At 35.6% G+C, this 21,789-nt stretch overlaps 1 protein-coding gene and 1 long non-coding RNA gene across 3 annotated transcripts in view; one reads left to right on the top strand and one right to left on the bottom strand.

Moving 5' to 3' along the window:
* Positions 1-61: 61 nt before the first annotated feature.
* Positions 62-3,188, top strand: LOC128248501 (uncharacterized). Its single transcript, XR_016242960.1, has 2 exons — positions 62-436; positions 3,068-3,188. It is a non-coding gene; the product is annotated as an uncharacterized LOC128248501 (long non-coding RNA).
* A 3,997-nt stretch (positions 3,189-7,185) lies between these two features.
* The window catches only part of LOC106868321 (transmembrane 9 superfamily member 4), a 36,575-nt gene continuing 21,971 nt past the window's right edge, over positions 7,186-21,789 (bottom strand). For both annotated transcript variants that reach the window (XM_089356868.1, XM_089356869.1), the window contains exons 11-21: positions 20,476-20,546; positions 19,028-19,160; positions 18,279-18,360; positions 17,161-17,236; positions 14,882-14,965; positions 14,225-14,320; positions 14,023-14,102; positions 13,125-13,188; positions 12,206-12,325; positions 11,607-11,696; positions 7,186-10,131 (exon numbers count right to left, since the gene is read on the bottom strand). In XM_089356868.1, coding sequence (XP_089212994.1) covers positions 9,982-10,131; positions 11,607-11,696; positions 12,206-12,325; positions 13,125-13,188; positions 14,023-14,102; positions 14,225-14,320; positions 14,882-14,965; positions 17,161-17,236; positions 18,279-18,360; positions 19,028-19,160; positions 20,476-20,546 — 1,046 coding nt within the window. In that variant the 3' untranslated portion in view covers positions 7,186-9,981. The remainder of the gene's footprint in view (positions 10,132-11,606; positions 11,697-12,205; positions 12,326-13,124; positions 13,189-14,022; positions 14,103-14,224; positions 14,321-14,881; positions 14,966-17,160; positions 17,237-18,278; positions 18,361-19,027; positions 19,161-20,475; positions 20,547-21,789) is intronic.

Genomic DNA, 21,789 nt, shown 5'->3' with positions numbered 1-21,789 from the left:
CCTTTTGTCCGGGCACACCTGTTGGGTATATATAAGAAAGAGGGGACAGTGAAGTTTTTCCTCCCGCTACTTCCGCTTCGGCAACACCTACTGACCGCGAAAGTAATTTTTCCAACGGACATATCGAAGAAAATACAGATTTCAGACATCATACAGCTGAAACTTTATCGATTAACCGAAAAAGAGTTAAAAAACGAAATTTATTTTAAAATGGATCAAATGGCGAATATTGAGAATTCATTACAGGTGGAAATTCATGATAATCAACAAAATCATGAAACTTCGATGAATGAATCACCTGAAAGCTCCAATGGAAAAGCACCACGAAAAGCAGACTGGATTTTCAGCGAAGAACAAATTGTTGAGATTTTCAACCGAAGATATCAACCTGATAACTTTACGTATGAAAACGAATTACTTTATCGTCAGAAAACAGGTATGTTTATGTTATACATTAACCGACGATTGATGTTAAGTGAATATATACTAAACACTGCCGTAATTTATATGCACCGATTCTATATGTATAACTCATTCCAAGTGTTTAGCTATAAACTCATGGGGCCCGTGTGTTTGTTTTTGGCTGCTAAATTCGATGATAAATTGCTTGAAGTTGAGCAAATGATTGTTGAAAGTCAAACATATTTCAAACAATATCTACATTTAGAAAAAAACAAAACTACCATTAATCGGATAGCCAATGACTTTTTACTTTATGAAGAAGCCCTTTTAGTTTGTTTAAACTTCGATTTTCAAATTACTCTACCCCAATTTCATATTATCAAAGTATGTAACATAATCAAACTCGAAGATAAATTAATGAAAATAATTAACCAGTTTGCTACATGCTGTCTGATTTTAACGAAGTTCTCTCTCAAATATACTGCAAAAACTATCGCATCTATATGTATACACTTGTTTATTGAATGGGGTAACTGGAAGATTCCGTTGTCTTCCGAACAAAATCTATGGCATTTTTATATGGACACTTCTCTCAATGAACAATTATTGGATAAATTAGCGGTTGATTTCCTTGAGATACTTCACAACACAGACACTCAGTTCAAGAAACAGTTTCCCTTTTTAAACAGATCTGTGTCGCCAAGTAACACGGAGAACGCGGTGAAAACTGATTAACATATTTCTACACTCTACGTAAATTACACAGAAAACATAACAAATGTTAATAGTGAACGAAGCATACACTGTTTCCGACATAATAAAGTAAGAATTTAACTTACTCTCTATGGCTGTGCATAAGTAACACGACCTGCTACATTCAGGTGTGTTTTAATGTATATAATATGTAAATAGACATCAATTTCTCACTGTACTTTATTGCAACAGTTCACATGTATTTTATTCATATTAACTTTACACAGTTGAACATGGAAACATTTCTCTTTAATTCTGAATGTTCTACACTGACATTCGTCTACATACAAACACTATATCACCTCCATCGACGTTTCATTCATTTCTATTACATTTCATATATTTTTACACGACTCTTAATTCGTTAATTATTTCCATGTAAATCTTCTGCTTTGTCTCCGAAAAACAAAGCATTAACTCGTTCATATCATAATTCTATTTCTTTTTACTCCTGTTTTTTTTTTTGTAATTTTTTTTTCTATATTTGTAATTAACGAGAGAGATTACATTTATTTTTAACCATTCAGATTTACAACTAACACTTTTTTACATTTAATTTGTCATAAATTTTGTATTATAGAATAAACGATTTTTTTTAATTTCAAAATCCGTTTTCTCCTTATTTCTTTCATGAATTTCTGTTCTTTACTCATAAGTCTTCGTTATTATACAAGTATTAAGGTCTTAAGGGCGAATTAATAAACCCCTTTTTCATTCTTTCGGGATCCATAAATAACAATTCCTCTCCGAGCAGTTGACCATCTGAATTGTTTGAGCGATTCTAAACGGGATGATTTACTGTAGCTCTTCCGGTTCAACGTGTTTTCATTTCAAATCCTGTCCTCATCACAGGAGTTGAGACTGACAACAGGTTGAAAAAAGCAATGGAAACACTTTTCTTGGTTTGGTTGAAGGTCGACTGCCCCCATCCTTAAAACCTTATCCAGAACGGATTTTTAAAATATTGAATTCCCCTGTGCAGAAGCAATTTATATCAACATGGTTGTTTATAAATATTGTAATAATAAACTGTTTAAACTAGATCTTTATTTCGTTATAGTTTCAGTTATTTTTAAGTAAATACAAATAAATATAAATAAGTGAATGTTTAGAGTAATCGATATAGTACAGTTGATAATGAAGTTTTATTTCGTATTGTCTCTACTTTATATACATGTGATTAAATGAATTTCTTTTAATTTTCGGAAATTTAAAGTTCACGTAAAATGAATTTTGTTGATTCAAAATTGGAGCGCGTATTGTCTTAACTCAGATACGAATTAAAGATTTGCAATCTTTTTTTTTTCTGCTGCTGCAGAATATTTGTAGCTGGTAAAATTTCATTATCATTGCTGTAGTCAATTTTATATTTATTTCTAATAGTTTATATTATCAGGTATCAAAATATTTCGCCATTTCCAACCTGGCCAATAACATTTCACAAGCTTTGGTCAGATTAATTACTGACCAATTCTTATAGACTGGGATACAGGTATCTTCGCTTTACTCTCCACAGTTTTTCTGTCTAATTGTCTCGTTCTTTCCCAAATTCTTCTGATACAAGAGCAATATACGAAATGACTTATAAACCCCCAAGAAATTGTCTCATTTATAATTCAAACATCTGCAGTACTGGATGTGTATATTTGTATAGGAATAGTAGACGAGTCCAAAAGTAATAACAAAATAAGAATAGGAAGCGAGCGGTTATGGGTAATAAGAGAATAATTGGTGAGTGTAAGGGTAACAACTCTGAAAGTATTTCATATGAAGGGACATAACCCACAAAACTGGCAGCAAATTCATTTACATTGGGGGTTCATTTCAAATCCAACCACACCACCGATACTAAAAACAGTTGACTGTTTTTATTTATTTGTTGCTTTTTTTATCTATTTCTTTTGACTTTTAGTTTGAAGCCTTGACTAAAGTTAAAACCTGATGCACTGAAACAAAATGGCGAGTGTTAAGAAGTTTTGCACACTGTACCGTAACAGTTCAAAGTCTTAGATCAATTGATGAAATAAGTTTTGAAATGATTCTGTTGAGTAGCCCGACTTCCTTACCAATTCCCGATGGAGTTCAATGAAGTGCTTTAAGATCAACTTGATTTCAAATGAAATTTCCAGAGACAGAGCAGAAATCCTTCAAACGGACTCTTATATGTTCTTGGATGGGACACTTAACCCTTCTCCCAGATTTAACACCAATCCTTGACCTTCAAATATCATTGCCAGAAATTGAGTGCACACTGTTGAATTAGCCTGAGGTCAAACTAAAAATCGTGATTTTCACCCCAGAACTCTCCAGAGCCCTGAAAAGGGATCAATGATGCTACTCTTCTTCATTAAAAGCTATAATAACATACTTATAACAAGTCTTAAAATAGATTGTGTTCTAACTGATGTCAGCTTGGTTTCCCATTCCATTGGTGCCATGGATTACTATAGTTCAGTTGGCTATACACTGTCCTCACCAAAACCTGATTTCTGTGTTACCAAACTTGTTTTCAGCATCACGGTGTGTAGGTGTGATGCAAAAGATAGGCAGGGGACAAATTGCTTAATAACTTGATTTGTAAAAAGATACACCCAGAATGTTGTAAGAGGTAAATAAAAAAGGTTGGCATATCGGGCAGAGCATCTGACAAGAAAGAAAAAAGGACCTGACCACCCCATCCAATGACAAACATAACAACAGTAACAATGGAATATCTTGCAAAAGAAGCTTTAACTTTCTAATGTTCTCTTAATTATTAACAAGAATATTTCTACTTTCGCGATACAGATATTGCTTTGAGCTGAGGGGTTGGGGTGCTAGATTCCCTTGTTCAAAAATATAAGGACACAGATCGTGTTGTATAGCCAGCTGGAGACGATGTCTCCTGGGGCTAAATTACAGCAACATTCGTCCTAAACCAGGACTGCCATGTTATGTTGGCAAACAATCTTTACTACATGAGAATATTTCCGTTCAAATGTGTCCCTGTCCAAATAGCTGCTAAATAACAAATTTTGAAACAAGAAAGCTCAAAACTGTTGTAATTAATAAAGTTATGAGAAGTCAAAACTGAAATCTACGGTGCCTCCATCAGTGAAATGACTTCAAAACATGCCAGCATTTCATTTGGTTTATTATTCTAGCCTTTACGGGCAGTGAAATGAGGGAATGGCACATTAAAGACTGCCTGTAAATATTTTAGTCATGTCCTATCTTTATCTTTATATTCAAGCACAATCAAAATTGATTTTTGCTTTTCGTCTCTCTTTGGTGAATATTCTAGAGACCAGAATTATTAGTGGAAAACTCTGGAATGAATTTGACCATTCCTAAAATGTGACAGAGCTATGGAGAAGAGGGCTGGACTGAGCAGCAACAATTAAATACCATACAGCGATTGCTCAAAGTGCCACACAGTATGGCTGAGTAGACCTTGGACAAGTGTCTTCTGGTATAGCCTTAGGCTGACTGAAGCCTTGTGATTGAATTTGGTAGGCAGAAATTCCTATTTGTGTGTGTGTATGTGCTTGTCTTTTGTTCAATGGAAGGAAACATCCAACTGAAAAGAACAGTTATTCACTCAACCAAAATTATATGTGCCAAGAAGATGCTCAATATTTCCAAATTGAAAAATAAAAGAAAAAATGAAAACAGAATTTTGTTTGTCTTTGTCATTTTAACATATTGCCCATTTTTTTTTTTTTTTGTATTTTATTACAGATTATTGAAGTGGTTAAATTAGAACAAATAGCAGATTCGTCAAAACAAAATATTACATAAACCTCAGACATGCCAAGATGACTGAGGAGGTCATTTTTGAAGAAAAATATTTATTTTTCTTTATTCCATACACACAAATAAAAAAGAAAGAAATATTTCCATAATTTTTAGGAAAAAAAACATTTTTCTTTTAAATTTGTTCAAGTCATTTCAGTTTTACTAATTCCAAAAAAAAAAAATTTAATGAAATCAAATGAAAACCTTCAATCCCCCAAAATGATGTGTGGCTGGCTTCCTCCACTTGTTTTTCATAAAAATCAAATTCTGAGCCATCATAAATCCGTCCCAAAAGTGCAGCAGTGACCACCAAAGTACTTGTTTGTTTTTTGTTTATTCAAGAGATATTCAGAATTTTTGAGGATTTTGCTTAATTTTATTAATCTGTGGTCACAAAATAAAGTGTCGTTCTACCAAGGTGGTCCCTCAAATCAAGCAAATAAAATGTACAACTAAACATGTTAAACAAAACCACTACGAGACAATATTTCACATTGAAAACCTCAAAACCTACATTCATTTTTTTCTCTATCTTCTGATTGAAAAGTAAAAACCATAATTAACAAGACCTTAACGAAACAAGAATGGTTAATAATTCCATGCTGATTTAAGTGGAAGTGGTTGCTGTGTTTTGGAGCAGATATTTTAGGGGTGTCCTCTCATTAGCAATTAAGGGGCTGGAGACTCTTTCTCTCTAAAACCCTCTCACAGTTCTGGCGTTGTGTGCTGCAGTACAAAGTGCTATTCATCACGAAATTAATGAAAATTTTAGAAATAAAATAAACTCACATCATAATATAGTTAATGACACAAATTATGATATCCAGCTGCTAAAGTTTATCCTAAGAATGCAGACCTAGCCAACCCACATCAACAAACAATTATAGACAGATTCTTTTCACACAGAAAATGACAAAAAAAAATGCAGACATGATTTGATATTAGACAGGAATAACAAAAGTCATCAATCGACAGAATATAATTCACAAAGGAATGGTTAAATGGTTTTAGAGTCTCCAAAAGTTTGTCACTTTTCAACATCAAATCAAAATGATTTGTCATTATCCTTTTATAATTCAGTTGTGATAAATTCTTCCAAAGAATGGCAAATCAAAGACCTCCAAATGAAGGAGTGCATGGTTCCAAGAAAATAATCCAATCCTTCTGAAATCTCTCTTGGTATAATTCAGATTAAAACTGATTCAATAGGAAACATCGTATCACAATTTCATTTCCCTACCACCTCCTCCCATGTCCAAGTTTGTTCCTCTTAAACGGACAACAGTCCGCTTCCAGTTATAGAAATTTCAGCTTTCTTCCAAAACACAAGCTGCCATCTGTCATTTTCTTTTTTTTTTGGCCTTTTTAATTTTTTTTTTTTTTTTTTTTTTAATATCATACAAACAGGTAAAAAGATGGAAAATGAGCTGAAAGATGACAGAGAGAGAGAGAGTGAAATGTTGGACATAATGAATTGGTTCTTCTCTTAAAATAAAATTCAAAGACATAAAAACGGAAGTTGTCCTCTAAACTGGATTCAAGCCAATATTCCAAAGAGGAACATGCCTGTCTTCATCTTCTTATAACAATCTAATGCTGTTGCTCTTTCATTTTCTATATTTACCTATCACAGGTGTGACTAGAAAACTTGTTCTAGTTAAATATTAAAATTATTTAAACAAACTCTCATTGTTATCAATACAATATTTAATAATCAAGCTTCTACCATTATAATTTATAGTAATAACTGTCTGCTAGGCCTGAAATTAGGGTGGGCAGCTTTACTGTTCAAATTGGCCACATCCAGCCTCTCACATCTAACCTACAATGCCATTCTCAAAATAAACAATGACATCATCGAAATCTAAAAGCTAAAAGATAATGCAGTATTAGTTCAAAACAATATGAATTAATAAACATTAGATTTGAGAGTGGAATCTGAAATGCTAAAGGGTTATCATAAATTCAGTGAACAGATTTCTTGAGGGTTCATAGATTAGTACCGTTTCAGACACATTCGAGAGAGAAAGAGTAAATAAATAAATAAATAAGTAGGAATAAAAGATAATACTTGTGACAATGAGAAGAGATATTTGCTCTGTATTACATCGTTAACAGACATATTCATTAGAGCAGTTTAACATCAATGCTGACTCACCTTAGTGCACGTGTGCCGAGTTTTTCCTCAACATATTGGTGACAAACAACTAGAGAATACTTATAGGCTCGTTAATAATTGTTGAATTAAACAGGTTGAAGGAGGAATGCAAAAATTTCTTTAATTTTATTTTTTTTTCAATCTGCCATGTCTGAATAGAACCACTCAATTTCACTTGATGGATTTTCGCATTTCTTGCAATCAACTTCTAATCTTTCAAAAGCTGACCAGATTTAGGAGTAAAGATAAGAAAATAAAACCTATATTACAATGAATATCAATAGTTTTAGTAAAACGTTAATGATTTTTTTTTTTCTTTGATATCATTTTCTTGTTAGTCTTTTGTCTAATTTTTTTTATATTTTCTCTTTTTATTTATTTATGGCAACTTTTCGCCTTCCAAGGAAGAAATTCAGTTTTGCACGCAATAAAAGGGACTGTTAGCTTTTCATGGAATGAAACAAAAATATTTTATTATAACATAACAAAAAGAAAAAAAAAACACATTGTTATGGAAGAAAAAAGAACATGGAAAGAAATTTAGCTTAAGTTCACATACGCACCCTCTGTAAATGCATACATACACACACACATATATATATATATATGTACATATGTGAATACATACACACACGCACGGATATATAACCACACATATATACATGGAAACATTGAGATGACATAACTTTTCAAGAAAATTGAAAAGGGTATTAACAAAGTGTAATAATAATAAGTTTTAACATATAAAAATGAAATTGTTGAAATCTACAGCCCACACAGAAATAAATTATTTAAAAAAACCACATTTGTCATAGAGTGAGGGAGAAAAATCAATGTTTCTAGAACAGCAAAAAAGCAACCTAAGAGAAAAAAAATAGAAAACAACAACTAATATTGGCAGAAAGCCAAAAAGTTTAGGGGAAGGACAGAGAGGCAGGGTCAATTAGATTGATCCCAAAACATAACTGGTATTTTTTATTCCTGTTGACTCGAGAGAGACAAAAGTGAAAGATGACCCATGGGGAGGGGACACAATATAAACTAAATACCACAAGGTATCTCATAATAATCCTTTCTATAATAGGTACAAGGCCTGAAAATTTGCAGGGAGGGGGATAGTCAATTACATCGACCCCCAGTGCATGACTGGTACTTATGTGATCAATTCTGAAAGGATTAAAAGTAAAGTCAAACTTGACAGAATTTGGATACTGCTAAGCATTTTGTCCGATAACGATTCTGACAGCTCACCACCTTAATAATTGTTTCTAAGACAGGTACAAGGCCAGAGATTTATGAAAAAAGGAGTTGATTAAATCATTGCCCCCGGTACTCGACTGTTTTATAATATTATCAAGCCTGGAAGGGTGAAAGGCAAAGTTAACACTGGAGAAAGTAATGGCTCAGAACAATTACTGCAAGACATTTGGCCCGATGCTCTGCCGATTCTACCAATCTGGTAGGAGCAAACTGTCGTTTATATCATCTAACCCAGCATATGACTGGTATGTTAGTTTATCAGCTCCAGAAGGATAGAACAAAGCTTACCAAAGCAACACTTGAACTCGGAATAAGAGACAGAAAGAATACTGCAAAGCATTTGTCCAACAATTCTGATAATCAACCAGTTGAGAAGAAGAAGATCCCTAACTTTACCACAAGGACCAACAATTTGCAAGAGGGTCCAACTGATTTAACAGATCCTCCAGGGCTTCACTGGTTCCTATCTGAGTGATTCCAGACAGAGGAATGGTAAGGAAAGCCACCAGGAATTTTGTCAAGTACTCTACTGATTCTGCCATCAATAATAATAATAATGGTACTAAGTTTTGGCAAAAGGCCAGTAGTTTGGTGGGAGGGGCTAAGTCAATTACATCGACCCCCCCCCCCCCGGTTCAACTGGTACTTATTTTATTGACCCCGATTGGATGAATGGCAAAAATCAACCCTGGCAGCATTTGAACTCAGAACAGAAAGTTTGAAGAAACGCTGCCAAGCGTGTTGTCCGGCATGGTAACGAATCTGCCAGCGTGTTGCCTAAAGAACAAGAAGAGGAGGAGGAGAATAATAATCCTTTCTGTTAAAGGCACAAGGCCTGAAATTGCGGGGGGAGGGGGGAGACCCCAGTGTTTCACTGGTCCTTAATTCACTGACCCCAAAAGGACGAAGGGCAAAGTCAACCCTGGTGAAATTTGAACTCAGAACGTAAAGACAGACAAAATGTTGCCAAGCATTTTACCCGGAATGGTAACAATTCTGCCAGCCTGCTACCTTAACAATAAGAAGAAGAAGAAGAAGAATAGTAACAAAAATAACAAGTAAAAATTTTCTAAAATGTAATTCACCAAAAACAGTTTTCTTAAAAGTTGTGTTTTTGTTTTAATGATTCTTTTTTTTCTTTTTCCGTTTCTTTTTTTACTTTAGATTCCACCCTCATCTGCAAGGATTTAATTGTTTTTTTCCCTTTCCTCTTTTAATTTAATTAAAACTTCCCAGTTTTCTTTCTCCGAATTACTCAACCCTGGATTTCCCAATATTTGTGTGGAACAACTCTTTTGGCAAAATAACAATTTAAATAATAATAATAATAATAATACAAAGAAGAATAAGAATAATAAAAAAAACATAAGAAGAGAGCATGATGATGGTAAAGCATTATGATTCTTGACAATGGTTTGTGTTCTTATCTCTCAGTCCATCTTCCAGTCTTCATAAATACTGATAAAACCAATTTGTCAAGTCTTTGTTGTTTTTATTTTTATTATTATTATTGTTGTTGATGTTGTTGTTGTTGTTAGTAGTAGTAGTAATAGTAGTAGTAGTAGTGTGGTTGTTAAAAGTAAATGTTGAAGTAGATCCTAAGAGAAGTAGTCTAGGTAGAGAGGAATCCATCAGTCAATTTTGATTGCTGCATAAATTCGTCGAATAAAAAAGTATGCTGCGTAGAAGCCGATGGTGCCAGTCAGGATCCAGAATGTGAAAGACATGAGCAATGTGTAACCAAAATAGAGAAGAGTTGGGATGAATTCTGTGATTTCGAGCTGGAAACAAAAAAAAAAAAAAAAAAAAGGACAGAAATAATAGAGATTATCCAGGCAAAGGATAAAGAATATAATTAAACTAATAACAATGACTCATAATCAAATGATTTCACACAGTTTAGGAAGTGGAGGGGGGGAGGGGTTAGTCAATCTAATTGACACAGGACTTTGCTGAACGATGACAGGTAAATGTCAATATTGAGATTTTAATCTGAAAAATAAATGGCAGTCATTTGCACATCGGGGCAAAATGGTTAGTGACATTTTATCCCGATTCTTCATCATCATTTAATGTCCGTGTGTATAACCAGCCCACTTATGAGTACCCTTCATTCATTGGACAAATAAACTTTGCTTGCGAAGACCTGTTGAGGCAAGGGAAATCAAATCAAAATGGCTGACGTGGCTGTTGCCAGTACCGCCTGACTGGCCCTCTTGCCAGTGGCACATAAAAGTACCCACTACACTCTTGGAATGGTTGCCATTAGGAAGGGCATCCAGCCATAGAAAAACCATGCCAAATGAGATTGGAGCCTGGTGCAGCCTTCTGGTTCGCCAATCCTCAGTCAAACCATCCAACCCATGCCAGCATGGAAAACAGACATCGAATGATGGTGATGAATACTATTAGGGATTGAAACTGGGGCTCCACTATTTCTGCTATCCACTGCAGTAATAATAATAATAATCCTCTCCACAAGAGGCACAAGGCCTGGAATTTTAGGGGAAGAGGTTAGTTGATTACATCATCGCCCCCATTTAAGGGAAGGGGTTTGTTGATTACATCATCAACCCCGTTTAAGGGAAGGGGTTTGTTGATTACATCATCGACCCCGATACTTGACTGGCACTTATTTCATCAACCCCCAAAAAGAATGAACAGCAAAGTTGACCTCAGCAGAATTATGCTTTCTACTATAGGTACAAGGCCTGAAATGGCGAGGGGGGGGGGCTACTTGATTACAGCCACCCCAGTACATGGCTGGTATTTATTTCATAGAGGACAAAAGGCAAAGTCAGCAAAATTTGAACCCAGAACGTAAAGTCCAAAGAAACGCTGCTAACGATTCTGCCAGTTCCAATAATAGTTTGTAACATAAGCACGAAACCAGAAATTTAGGGCAGAGGAGGACTTGTATAGTATTTTGTTTTTATCAACCCAGAAAGAATGAAAGTCGACCTTGGAACAGAACAAATACTGAAAGGCATTGGGCCTGATGTTCTGCTGCATCAGCCAATCATCTTTATTAGATGTAAAGTTGTTTGTTTTTTGTTGTTTTTTCTTTTAAATAAAAGAGCTGTAAATCTAAGACTGACATTCAACTGAATGTGTGTCAGGTGCCGATTGAACCCAACCAACAGATCATCCCAGGGATGTAGGATACAGCAGTGAACCATCATGGAATGAAACAGCATCCAGAGAACGAAAGCAAGGTTGACACAGAAAACAAATACATAAAGTGTATAAGATTTACCTTTGTAACAAAATAGAAGATAGAATATGCAAACATGTAGACAGCAGAGCCACCAGACACAACAAATGAATGCCACCACCAATGGTAATCCTGAAAATAAATCACATACAATAATTAGTATAATTAGTAAAATTATAACAAAATTAGTAATAATGATCTCATTTTCACTGCTCCGTTATTTTATTGATTCCAACAAGATTTGAACTCCAAATGTAACTCAACAAAAAAGGTAATTTGTTTGTTGCTCTACTGATTCTGCTAATACAGCAGTATTGGTTATTAACAAAGATATATGGCCACATACTTTTGAAAGGTACAATGAAACTGCTGCAGCAAACTCTTCCTCATCAAATAACTTCTCACAGACAGTGGCACCACACAAAGGAATGCAGGTAAAAAGCACCGGATTCAAAGACATGTACTGTTAGGCTCGAAGTCTGATTTGAATGCTTACAATGGAGAAATCTCCAGAAAGACAAGGTGCTGGTGGTGTCTAAGTTGGACACTTGTTAGGTGTGTCCTACAAAACGTAGGACAAGGTTTACGTAAAACATTTCAGCAAGATCAGATACACAAAGATGAACTTTTGAATGACTCACCTCACCACATAATTGGAAATATACCATCACAATGGAAATTTGGGACACTGAAATTACTAAAATGATGAAGACCAAGAACAAGAATCCAAACAAATAATAAAACTGATTCTCCCAAATTGCCTACAAAAGAAGAAAATGAAAAGAATATTTGAAAGAAAATGATTGGCTTATATTGAAATTATGTTTTATTAATATTCTGATTGAAATATTCCTATAACAAATAAACAATCCCATCAGGGGACATTATGAGCAATTGGAATAAAAATGTGTAAAACATAAATAAAAGAACTGGTGAAAACGTTTTCAATTTGAGATTCATATTGAATACATTTAAAAAAAAAAAAAAAACAGTAAAAATAACCGTTTCTAGGAAAGGAGGGGAGGGGAAAGGAGAGTGAAGAGAAGAGGAGGGTGAATAGAAGGGGGGAAGGGGAAGAAGAGAAGGGGAGGGAGGTTGAAGAGGAGTTTCATGAAACACCACTCATGTTTATTATTCTGTCAACCACGAAAAATGAAAGCACTGTCAGCAGGGTTTGAACTCAGAAAATAGGGCAGTTAATGAAATATTTAGTCTGGCAGCCAATGTTTCTGCTAACTCAACATTCTTCTAAATATAAAGGTTTCTTTAGGCCGATACCAATAAGCCTCAATATATTACTGGTACCTGTTGGTGTTGACTCCCTCGAGGGATTCATGTCATTGATTCGTCCAAGATTAGTCCTGATCAAGCAAACCTAGATGACAAGCCCACCTTTTTTTTTGTTCAGACATACTAGTGGGGAGTGACTTGATGGAGATTTGGCTGCTATTTCTAGTGGGTCGAGCAACTGCACAGGTTCCCAAGTTTGTTTGCTCGTTACTGAGAGAAAAATTCTTGAGATGATAATTGAAAGTGTTAAGGATTGTTTATTATACTTACAGTGAAAATGAAGAATAACTCAATGAACACAGCTCCAAATGGCAAAATGCCAGCCATTAGTGTCCTGCAGCAGAAGAGAAAGAAAACGGAAACAAAAGGTTAAGTTACACACAAATCCAGGCAGAAGCATTAACAAATTCAGGACCAGGATTAAGTATATAATATGCTTTATAGGATTATAAAATGATAATCTCTTGTTATATATATTTTTTTAATTCTTTATATCCACCACCACCACCACCAACTCATGATAGGTTTCTTCCCTAAAAACTGCACAAGAGATGTTGAAATTAGGAATTACAGCCAGTTAGCTGTCTGGAGTAAGAATATATATTATGTATAAAATTAAAGACCATTTCAACATAGGACTAACTGAAAAAAAAAGAAAAAAAGAAAAGAAAAGAGTGAATGCTAAAGTTAGAGATTTTAAACATTGGTGAGAGAGAGAGAGAGGGAGGGAGGGAGAGAACTGATTGGTTGATTGAAGAGCTGAGAACCAAATAAAGAATGAGGCAAATGTCAACAGATAAGAGCACCAACTGTTCTGAACTTCATTTCCATTTTTTACTTTTGCTTAAAAAAATTGTAAATTCAAAGACAAAATTAATTTTTTTTCTTTTCTTTTTTATCAGTTACTGTATCTGATGGCAAAAAAGACACACGGGTATTTTACATGCATCCCAATTTCAACAGCATGTATTTAGGGGAGAGAGATTTCAGTGCAATGCTGCTTATGGAAAGCCCAACTTCACATATATGACTGGGATGAGGTTTTTTTTTTTGAGGCATTTTCTTAATTGCTGTCAAATTTAGTACTTTAGACTCAGTAACTGTTGTTCTGTATTAATTAAAAAGGCTTAAGATTTTCTAATTCATAATATTAATAAATCATACAGACCCTAATATAGGGTTCATATACCACATCTGTTCAGGAACTTGTCTTGGAATTTGGTTAGTTCGTACAGGATGTTGGTACGGCTGGGAAAATAAACAGAAACAGTTCACTTTAAATAATGAAACTGAGGCAAACGAATCATAAACCAAAGTGAAAAGTTTGAGAAATGATAGAAATTTGTTGGAGACAAAGTAATTCCATTCACCTGTTTTCTGTAACCAAAATAGTAACCCAAAAAGACCAATGGAAGTGAGATCCCAAACCACATACATAATAGTGCAACCATTGTACTGAATGGAACCTGTAAGAATTAAACAACAGTCAAATTAATACGGAGCATCTTATACAAAAAAAAAAAAAAAGTAATAAAACAAGAAAATACAGGAACAGAACAAACATTTTGAGAGGGAAGGTAAATTCTCTAGAATGGAAAATGTATGCTGGGATCATGCACAAGATGGCTTAAACCTTAATATTTGGTGTGAATGTCTTTCAGCAGGGTTTTTACAGCTGGATGCCCTTCCTGACACCAACCACTCAGCAGAGTGGTCTTAGTGCTTTTTACATGGTACAAGCACAAGTGAGGTCAGTTTAGGCAGGGTTTTTACAGCTGGATGCCCTTCCAAATGCCAACCACTTTATAGTGTAAACTGAATGCTCTTTAAGTGGCACCTGCACTGACAGGGTCACCAAGTACCTTGCAAGACGAAAAAAACACAAATTAATATAAAAGTACCATCAAAATTGTATTGACTTGTATGGTGTATGTAATGGGCTAAAACATTCTAAACAGAATTTTGATAATGCTAATGTTTGATAGACTCAAATAACAAAGAAAATATAAATATTTTCCATTACTTACTGCTCCTGATGAATGTTTTCCCCAAATGAAGAAATTTAAAATAAAACAAGTTCCAAAAAGGATTCCAGGATAAAATGTTCCTGTCTGTAAAAATGAAATTCATACATTGTATATTCCAATTAAAAAGCAAGTGATGAAGAGATAAAAAGAAAAAAAAAAAGGAAGAAAGAAAAGACTGAAAAAGATAACCAGATAAAAAGTAAAAACATACTAATAATTAAATAAATAGTTATGTACTTAGAAGGAAAGCTGACAAATTATAAATCCATTCAGGTAGATGGCCCTGCTCGATATGTAGAAAAGGCCTAGGTAGAAACTCCATATGGTGTACTTGGTGCAAGCTATGGACACATAAGAGGTGCAGCAATATGAGAGGAAGGTTAATAGGGAAAATAGTCTTTGTGTGTGACAGGTGCACAGGTACAATAAACACTACAAAATATAGAGAAAATAGACTCCTCAAATGCCAATGGGGATACCTAGAAGTAGTTGATAGCTTCTGTTATCTAGGTTATCTGCTAGAATAAGAATGAGCTGGGCAAAGTTCAGAGAGCTTCTACCTTTATTGGCAACTAAGGACCTCTCCCTCAGAGTGAAAGGTAGATTGTATGATGCCTGTGTGTGAACAGCTATGCTACACGGCAGTGAAACACGGGCTGTGGACTGTAAGCATCTTGAGAGAAAAACTGGGCATAAGAGGTATCAGATGGAGTGTGAAAGAGAGACGTGTGCTGGTATGGTCAAGTGATGTGTATGGTTGAGGACAGCTGTGTAAAGAAGTGTCAATCTCTAACTGTGGAGGGAACCTGTGGAAGAGGTAGACCCAGGAAGATGTGCGATGAGGAAGCGAGGACATAGACCCAGGAAGATGAGGGATGAGGTGGTGAAGCCTTATGGAGGTGATGACTGGTGACCGAGACCTTTAGCGATATGCTGTGCTTGAGAAGACTCGTGAAGCCAAGTGAAACCGTTTGAAAATAGTTGGGGCTGGTGACATATACCAGCTTGCATGCCAGTGGCACATAAAAGCACTCATTTCAGTGACACGTGGAGGCACCCACTTCACTCTCCTGGAGTGGTTGGCATTAGGAAGGGCATCCAGCTGTAGGAACCAGGCCGAAACAGACTGGAGCCCGGTTCAGCTCTCCAGCTTACCAGTTCCAGTCAAACCACCTGAACCATAGTGGCAGGCGTTAAATGATGATGATATATAAATATCATGAGAGAGAGAGAGAGAGAGAGAGAGAGAGAGAGAGAGAAAGAGAGAGAGAAAGAGAGAGAGAAAGAAAGAGAGAGAGAAAGAGAGATAGAGAAAGAAAAAGAGAGAGAGAGGTTTCTTTCCAATTATATTGTATTAATGAGGTCAACCCATTGATTGAATCAAGAATAATTAAACTTCATTGTTTTCAAAAACCTCTCTCTCTCTCTCTCTCTCTCTCTCCCTCCTTTTCTCTTATTATATACATATTAGCATATTTGCAACTATACACCTTAGGATTGGAAAAGAGAAATATATGTGGTGAACCCATTGAAATTAAATTGCAATTCAAAATGTCAATCTTGATTCAGCTGTTATTTTCAAAGGAGTGGGGGGGGGGGGGGAAGGAGATAGAGGAAGTGTATTGTGATGATCAGAATTCTAATTCAATTCTTGGAGATGACACCTGTATGTGTGCATGTGTGTGTGCATATACATACACACACACATTATGTGTATATGTTTATATCTGTTTATTTATAGGTAAGTGTATGTATGTGTGTATAAGGTAAGTACATATATGTACTATACACGCACACACATATATATACACACACTTATGTGTGTGTGTGTGTGTGTGTGTGTGTGTGTGTGTGTGTATATATACTGGTACCTATCTGATCAACACTAGAAAGGTGAAGCTTGCTTTGGTAGGGTTTGAAACTGAGAACATAAAAACTGCAGGGCACCACAGTCAAACTAATTCTGTCAATGCACCAGTTAATATTGGTTCCAAATTTGGCACAAGGCCAGCAACTTTTTAGCAGGTTGGGGGGGGGGGGTCAATTGCATCAAACCAAGTATTTGATTGATGCTTATTTTATTGATTCTGGAAAGATGAAAGGCAAAGCCGACATCAGTGAAATTTGAACTCAGAACACCAAGGACAGACAAAATGCCACAAAACATTTTGCCCACTATGCTAACGAGCCAGCAATCTTATCATTAATTAATATTAAAAACATTTAACCTTTTCCACACAAGTTTTCAAATAAAAAACAAAAAAAAAAGCCAACAATACCTGAAATGCTGCTTTTTTCCACTGGTTACCTTTCATGGTTTTATAGAGCCGAGCCGAAAAATAGCCAGCAATTAACCTGAAGAAGAACATGTTTATGATAGTGAAACTGAGAATGCATTAATCCTGAATATAATAACATCTATAGCTAGGGGAGATATACACAGCAGGGGGGGGGGGGGGTGCAAAAGTAGGTATACAGAAAGTACCACATCAATGTTATAATACTTAATTCATTAAAATTATTAACACATTAAATTAATTAGCCTCATTTAGGATATCTTCAGTGTCATTAATCATAATGATACATTTATCATAACTATAATAATAATTTTATTGTAACTTTTAATTTTTTTAGATAAAAATAAAATGAGTATTGCACGTGTTTTCTTTTTTCATAACTGTATACCTACTTTTGCACCCCCTGTATATGCATGTATATCATCATCATCATCATCATCGTCGTCATAATCATCATCATCATTTAACGTCTATTTTCCATGCTGGTATGGGTTGGACGGTTTGACAGGTCAGGAGAGCCAGAGGATGCACGATGGTCCAATCTGATTTGGCAATGTTTCTACAGTTGGATGCCCTTCATAACGCCAACCACTTCAAGAGTGTAGTGCGTGCTTTTTACATGCCATCAGTGCAGGAACCAGTCAGGTGGGCCTGCCATCGATAACATTCAGATGCCACCGGCATGGGAGCCAGGCTGGGAGTACTGGCATCGGCCATGTTCATTTGGTGCTTTTTACGTGCCACCAGTATGGGAGCCAGTCAGGCAGACCTGGCATCGACCATGTTTGGATGGTGCATTTTACATGCCACCAGCACAGAGGCTGATTTGTTCGACTAAAGGCGGTGCTCCAGTATGGCCGCAGTCAAATGACAGAAATAAGTAAAAGCATAAAAAAATAACTTGGCCATTACAAATGATATACAAGGGGCTGGAGACGAAAAAGAAGCAATGGAACCATCTAAGAATTGAAGAGCTTCTGAGGATTATCATCATCATCATCATCATCATTTAACGTCCAGTAATTAGAAACATCAAAATATACCAAGAAATATTCTTTTCTACTCTAGGTACAAAGCCTGAAATAGAACAGCAAACTTACCCAAGGAAGACAAAAAGGAAAATGGCAGCTGTCATCAGAGCTCCTCGTGAGGCTGGAGATAACATACCAAGCATTGCAAAAACTACAAGAAAAAATAACAAAATGAGACATTGGTTATGGATTATACTTCTACTTGTATTCGTTTACGTCAGATATTCTCAAACTTTTTGGGTTACTGCCCCCCACCCCTATTTTTATGTATAAATAAATATTTCATATTTTACTATGAATCACTATATAAAATTCTCAATTTTGCATGAAAAAAAGAGCAACATATTGACAGACAGAACTTGAACCACCAATCTATCATTTGTCAGGCCACAAGGTTAATGACACAAGACATTTGTTTTCTTAATTCCCTCAGATTAAAGATTGTTTGCCAACATAACATGGCAGTCCTGGTTTAGGATGAATATCGCTGTAATTCAGCCCCAGGAGACAGCGTCTCCAGCTGGCTATACGACATGATCTGTGTCCTTACGATCTGTCATATAGCCAGCTAGAGACAATGTCTCCTGGGGCTAAATTACAGCAACATTCGTCCTAAACCAGGACTGCCATGTTATGTTGGCAAACAACCTTTACTGTTGCTGAATATCTCTTGATGTGAGATTTAAAAACAGTAATTTTCTCCCTCAGATTAATTACAACTGTCAATCTGCTCAAAGTTCAATTAAAGTAGAGAGACCTCTTGGAACATTCCATCATTTTAGTATAACAGACAGCTGATGATGCAAAATACTACTCACATATAATGATCAGTGACATACAAAATATTTGGTTTCCAGCACCAATTAAAGAAGCCAACAACTTAGGATGGCGGGGAGGACGAAATATATCACCATGAACCAATTTCCAGCCTGTTTCTTCAAGTGTCTCTTCCTGGAACAGAATTAATTTTAACAAAATTATAAGACTACACCATATCAAAGTATTTCAAGAGAAAACTTTTACAATTAATCTTAATTGGGAAAAAACCACAACGTTGATGATAATTAGAATAATTTCTTATTTATCAGTATCGCTGTTATCGCTGACTGAATCAACCTGAATGCATAACTGGTACATATTTTAATGACCCTCCAGGAGAATGAAAAACAAAGTTGAACAGGGTGAGAATTGAACTTGAGACATAAACAGGAAACCATCAGATGTGTTTTCAACAAAATATTGAAAATGAACAACACTGCACGTATGGACGCATTTACGACAAACACGCAATGACAAAACAAGGAGACACACATTTATTGTAGACTGACATTATCATTCCATGAAGAAGGCTGCAAAACAGCCCTAATCCTAAGAAAGTTATGGGGTTAAGAAATACATTCACCTTTCATATCTCCTCACTTGTTATGCTTTATATATGTGTGTATATATACATATATATAAAACAATTACATCATGAAAGAGTTATGCATACAGCAGAATGGTGCCTGTGATCTTGTCATAGATGCTTGATGAAGTTCTTCAAACATTTTATATTACAAAATTCTCTCCAAAATAAAACAAAAGTGAATATAATAAATAAAAGGGTCTTTTAAAAGGTTATGATTTCTATCAGAATTAAATTGTTTGAAAGTCATTTTTAATTATTTCATTCAATTGCTAAGGAGGTACAATACCAAAATATCGACCCCAGTATTTGACTGGAAGGGTTGAAAGACAAAGCTGAGGTCAGCAGGATTTGAACTCAGAATGTAAAGAGAGCTGACACTTGAACCATTTTTGTCTATCAGCACCTTTATCACCATCAACAACAACAACAACAACAATAATAATAATCCTTTCTACTATATAGACAAGGCCAGCAATTTTGTGGAGAAGGGGACAGCTGATTTCTTTGATCCCAGGGCTCAAGTGATACTTATTTCATCAACTCTGGAAGGACGAAAAGCAAAGTCAACTTTGGCAGGATTTGAACTCAGAATGCCGCTAAGCATTTTATCCAGTGTGTTAACGACCCTGCAAGCTGGCTGCCTTAATCGTTATGGTAATGGTTTCAAATTTTGGCAGAAGACCAGTAATTTTGAAGAGAGAGGGCAAGTTGATTACATCAACCCCAGTATTTGACTGGTATTTTATTACACTGAGCCCCCCCCCCAAAGGATTAAAGGCAAAGTTGACTTCAGAGTTATTTGAATAAAACTGAAAGAAATGTCACTAAGCATCTTAAATAATGAGGAATATCTCTTACGATGTCTTCATCTTTGTTATATCTTGCAATGTCTCGGCGCAATGAACGGACCATTATCATTGTGAGAATTCCTATTGCAAAAAAAAAAAAAAAAAAAACATGGAAAAATGGAAAAAAAAAAAAAAAAAAAAAGGGTTTCTGGCAGGAACTTGGCATATTTTAAGAAGAAGTTACTTCAATGCTCAGAGAAGAAATTAAATACTTCTAAAAATAAACAAAGAATTTATTTTCTTTTAATATGAAAAAATTGAACAATAACAAGAAGTTCTGACCATATGATGACAGGTTCAAACCTTAGTACAACCATTGTATTTTGCACCCTTGAGCAAGGCACTCAACTGCTTCGACCATTTCACATGACTACTAAAACAAAGCAGGTTCTGTCCTTTACATCACGGATGAGTCGTTAACAGTGGGATTAGTGTCCCATTGTAAAAAAACAACTGTTCAGATACAGAAAATTATCCTAATTATATATCAGCATCATCATCGTCGTTTAACATCCGCTTTCCATGCTGGCATGGGTTGGACGGTTGGACTGAGGACTAGTGAGCCAGAACGCTGCACCAGGCTCCAATCCTGAACTGGCAAAGTTTCTACAACTGGATGCCCCTCCTAATGCCAACCACTCAGAGAGTGTAGTGGGTGCTTTTATGTGCCACCGGCATGAGGGCTAGTCAGGCGGTACTGGCAACGACCATGCTCAAAAGGTGTTTTTTACGTGTCACTTGTATGGAAGTCAGTCCAGCAGCACTGGCAACGACCACGCTCAAACGTTGTTCTTCACGAGCCACCAGCACATGTGCCACTTAAGTGATGCTGGCAATGATCACACTCGAATGGTGCTTTTTATGTGCCACCAGCATGGGAGCCAGTCAGCAGCCCTGGCAACAATCACGCTCAGATGGTGCTTTTAACGTTCCACTGGCAAGGGTGCCAGTCAGGTGGTACTGTCACCAGCCATTTTGATTTCACTTATATATTAAGTAATGGAAAATGGATATAAACTAGGAAAAACAAAATCTTTATATAACATTTGCTTATCACAGCATAATACCAACATCTGCAGTCAAAGTTATCATCATCATCATCATCGTTTAACGTCCGCTTTCCATGCTATATTGTTATATATAACACTATTGCATTTTTAATGCAGCACATCCCATAAGTGATGTTATCTCAGGACAAATACAGCAGTAACAAGCCTAACAATGGTGTATATACTTTAAGTATGAAACATAACTATATAACACTATGGTTCACCCTTTTGGTATTCAGATTAATCTGTCAAATGTAATGTTTGTTTGTTTATAT

The sequence above is a fragment of the Octopus bimaculoides genome, chromosome 8 (genome assembly GCF_046866305.1).
Source record: "Octopus bimaculoides isolate indiv1 chromosome 8, ASM4686630v1, whole genome shotgun sequence".
NCBI lineage: Eukaryota > Metazoa > Mollusca > Cephalopoda > Octopoda > Octopodidae > Octopus > Octopus bimaculoides.
This window is presented reverse-complemented; position numbering and strand designations above follow the sequence as displayed.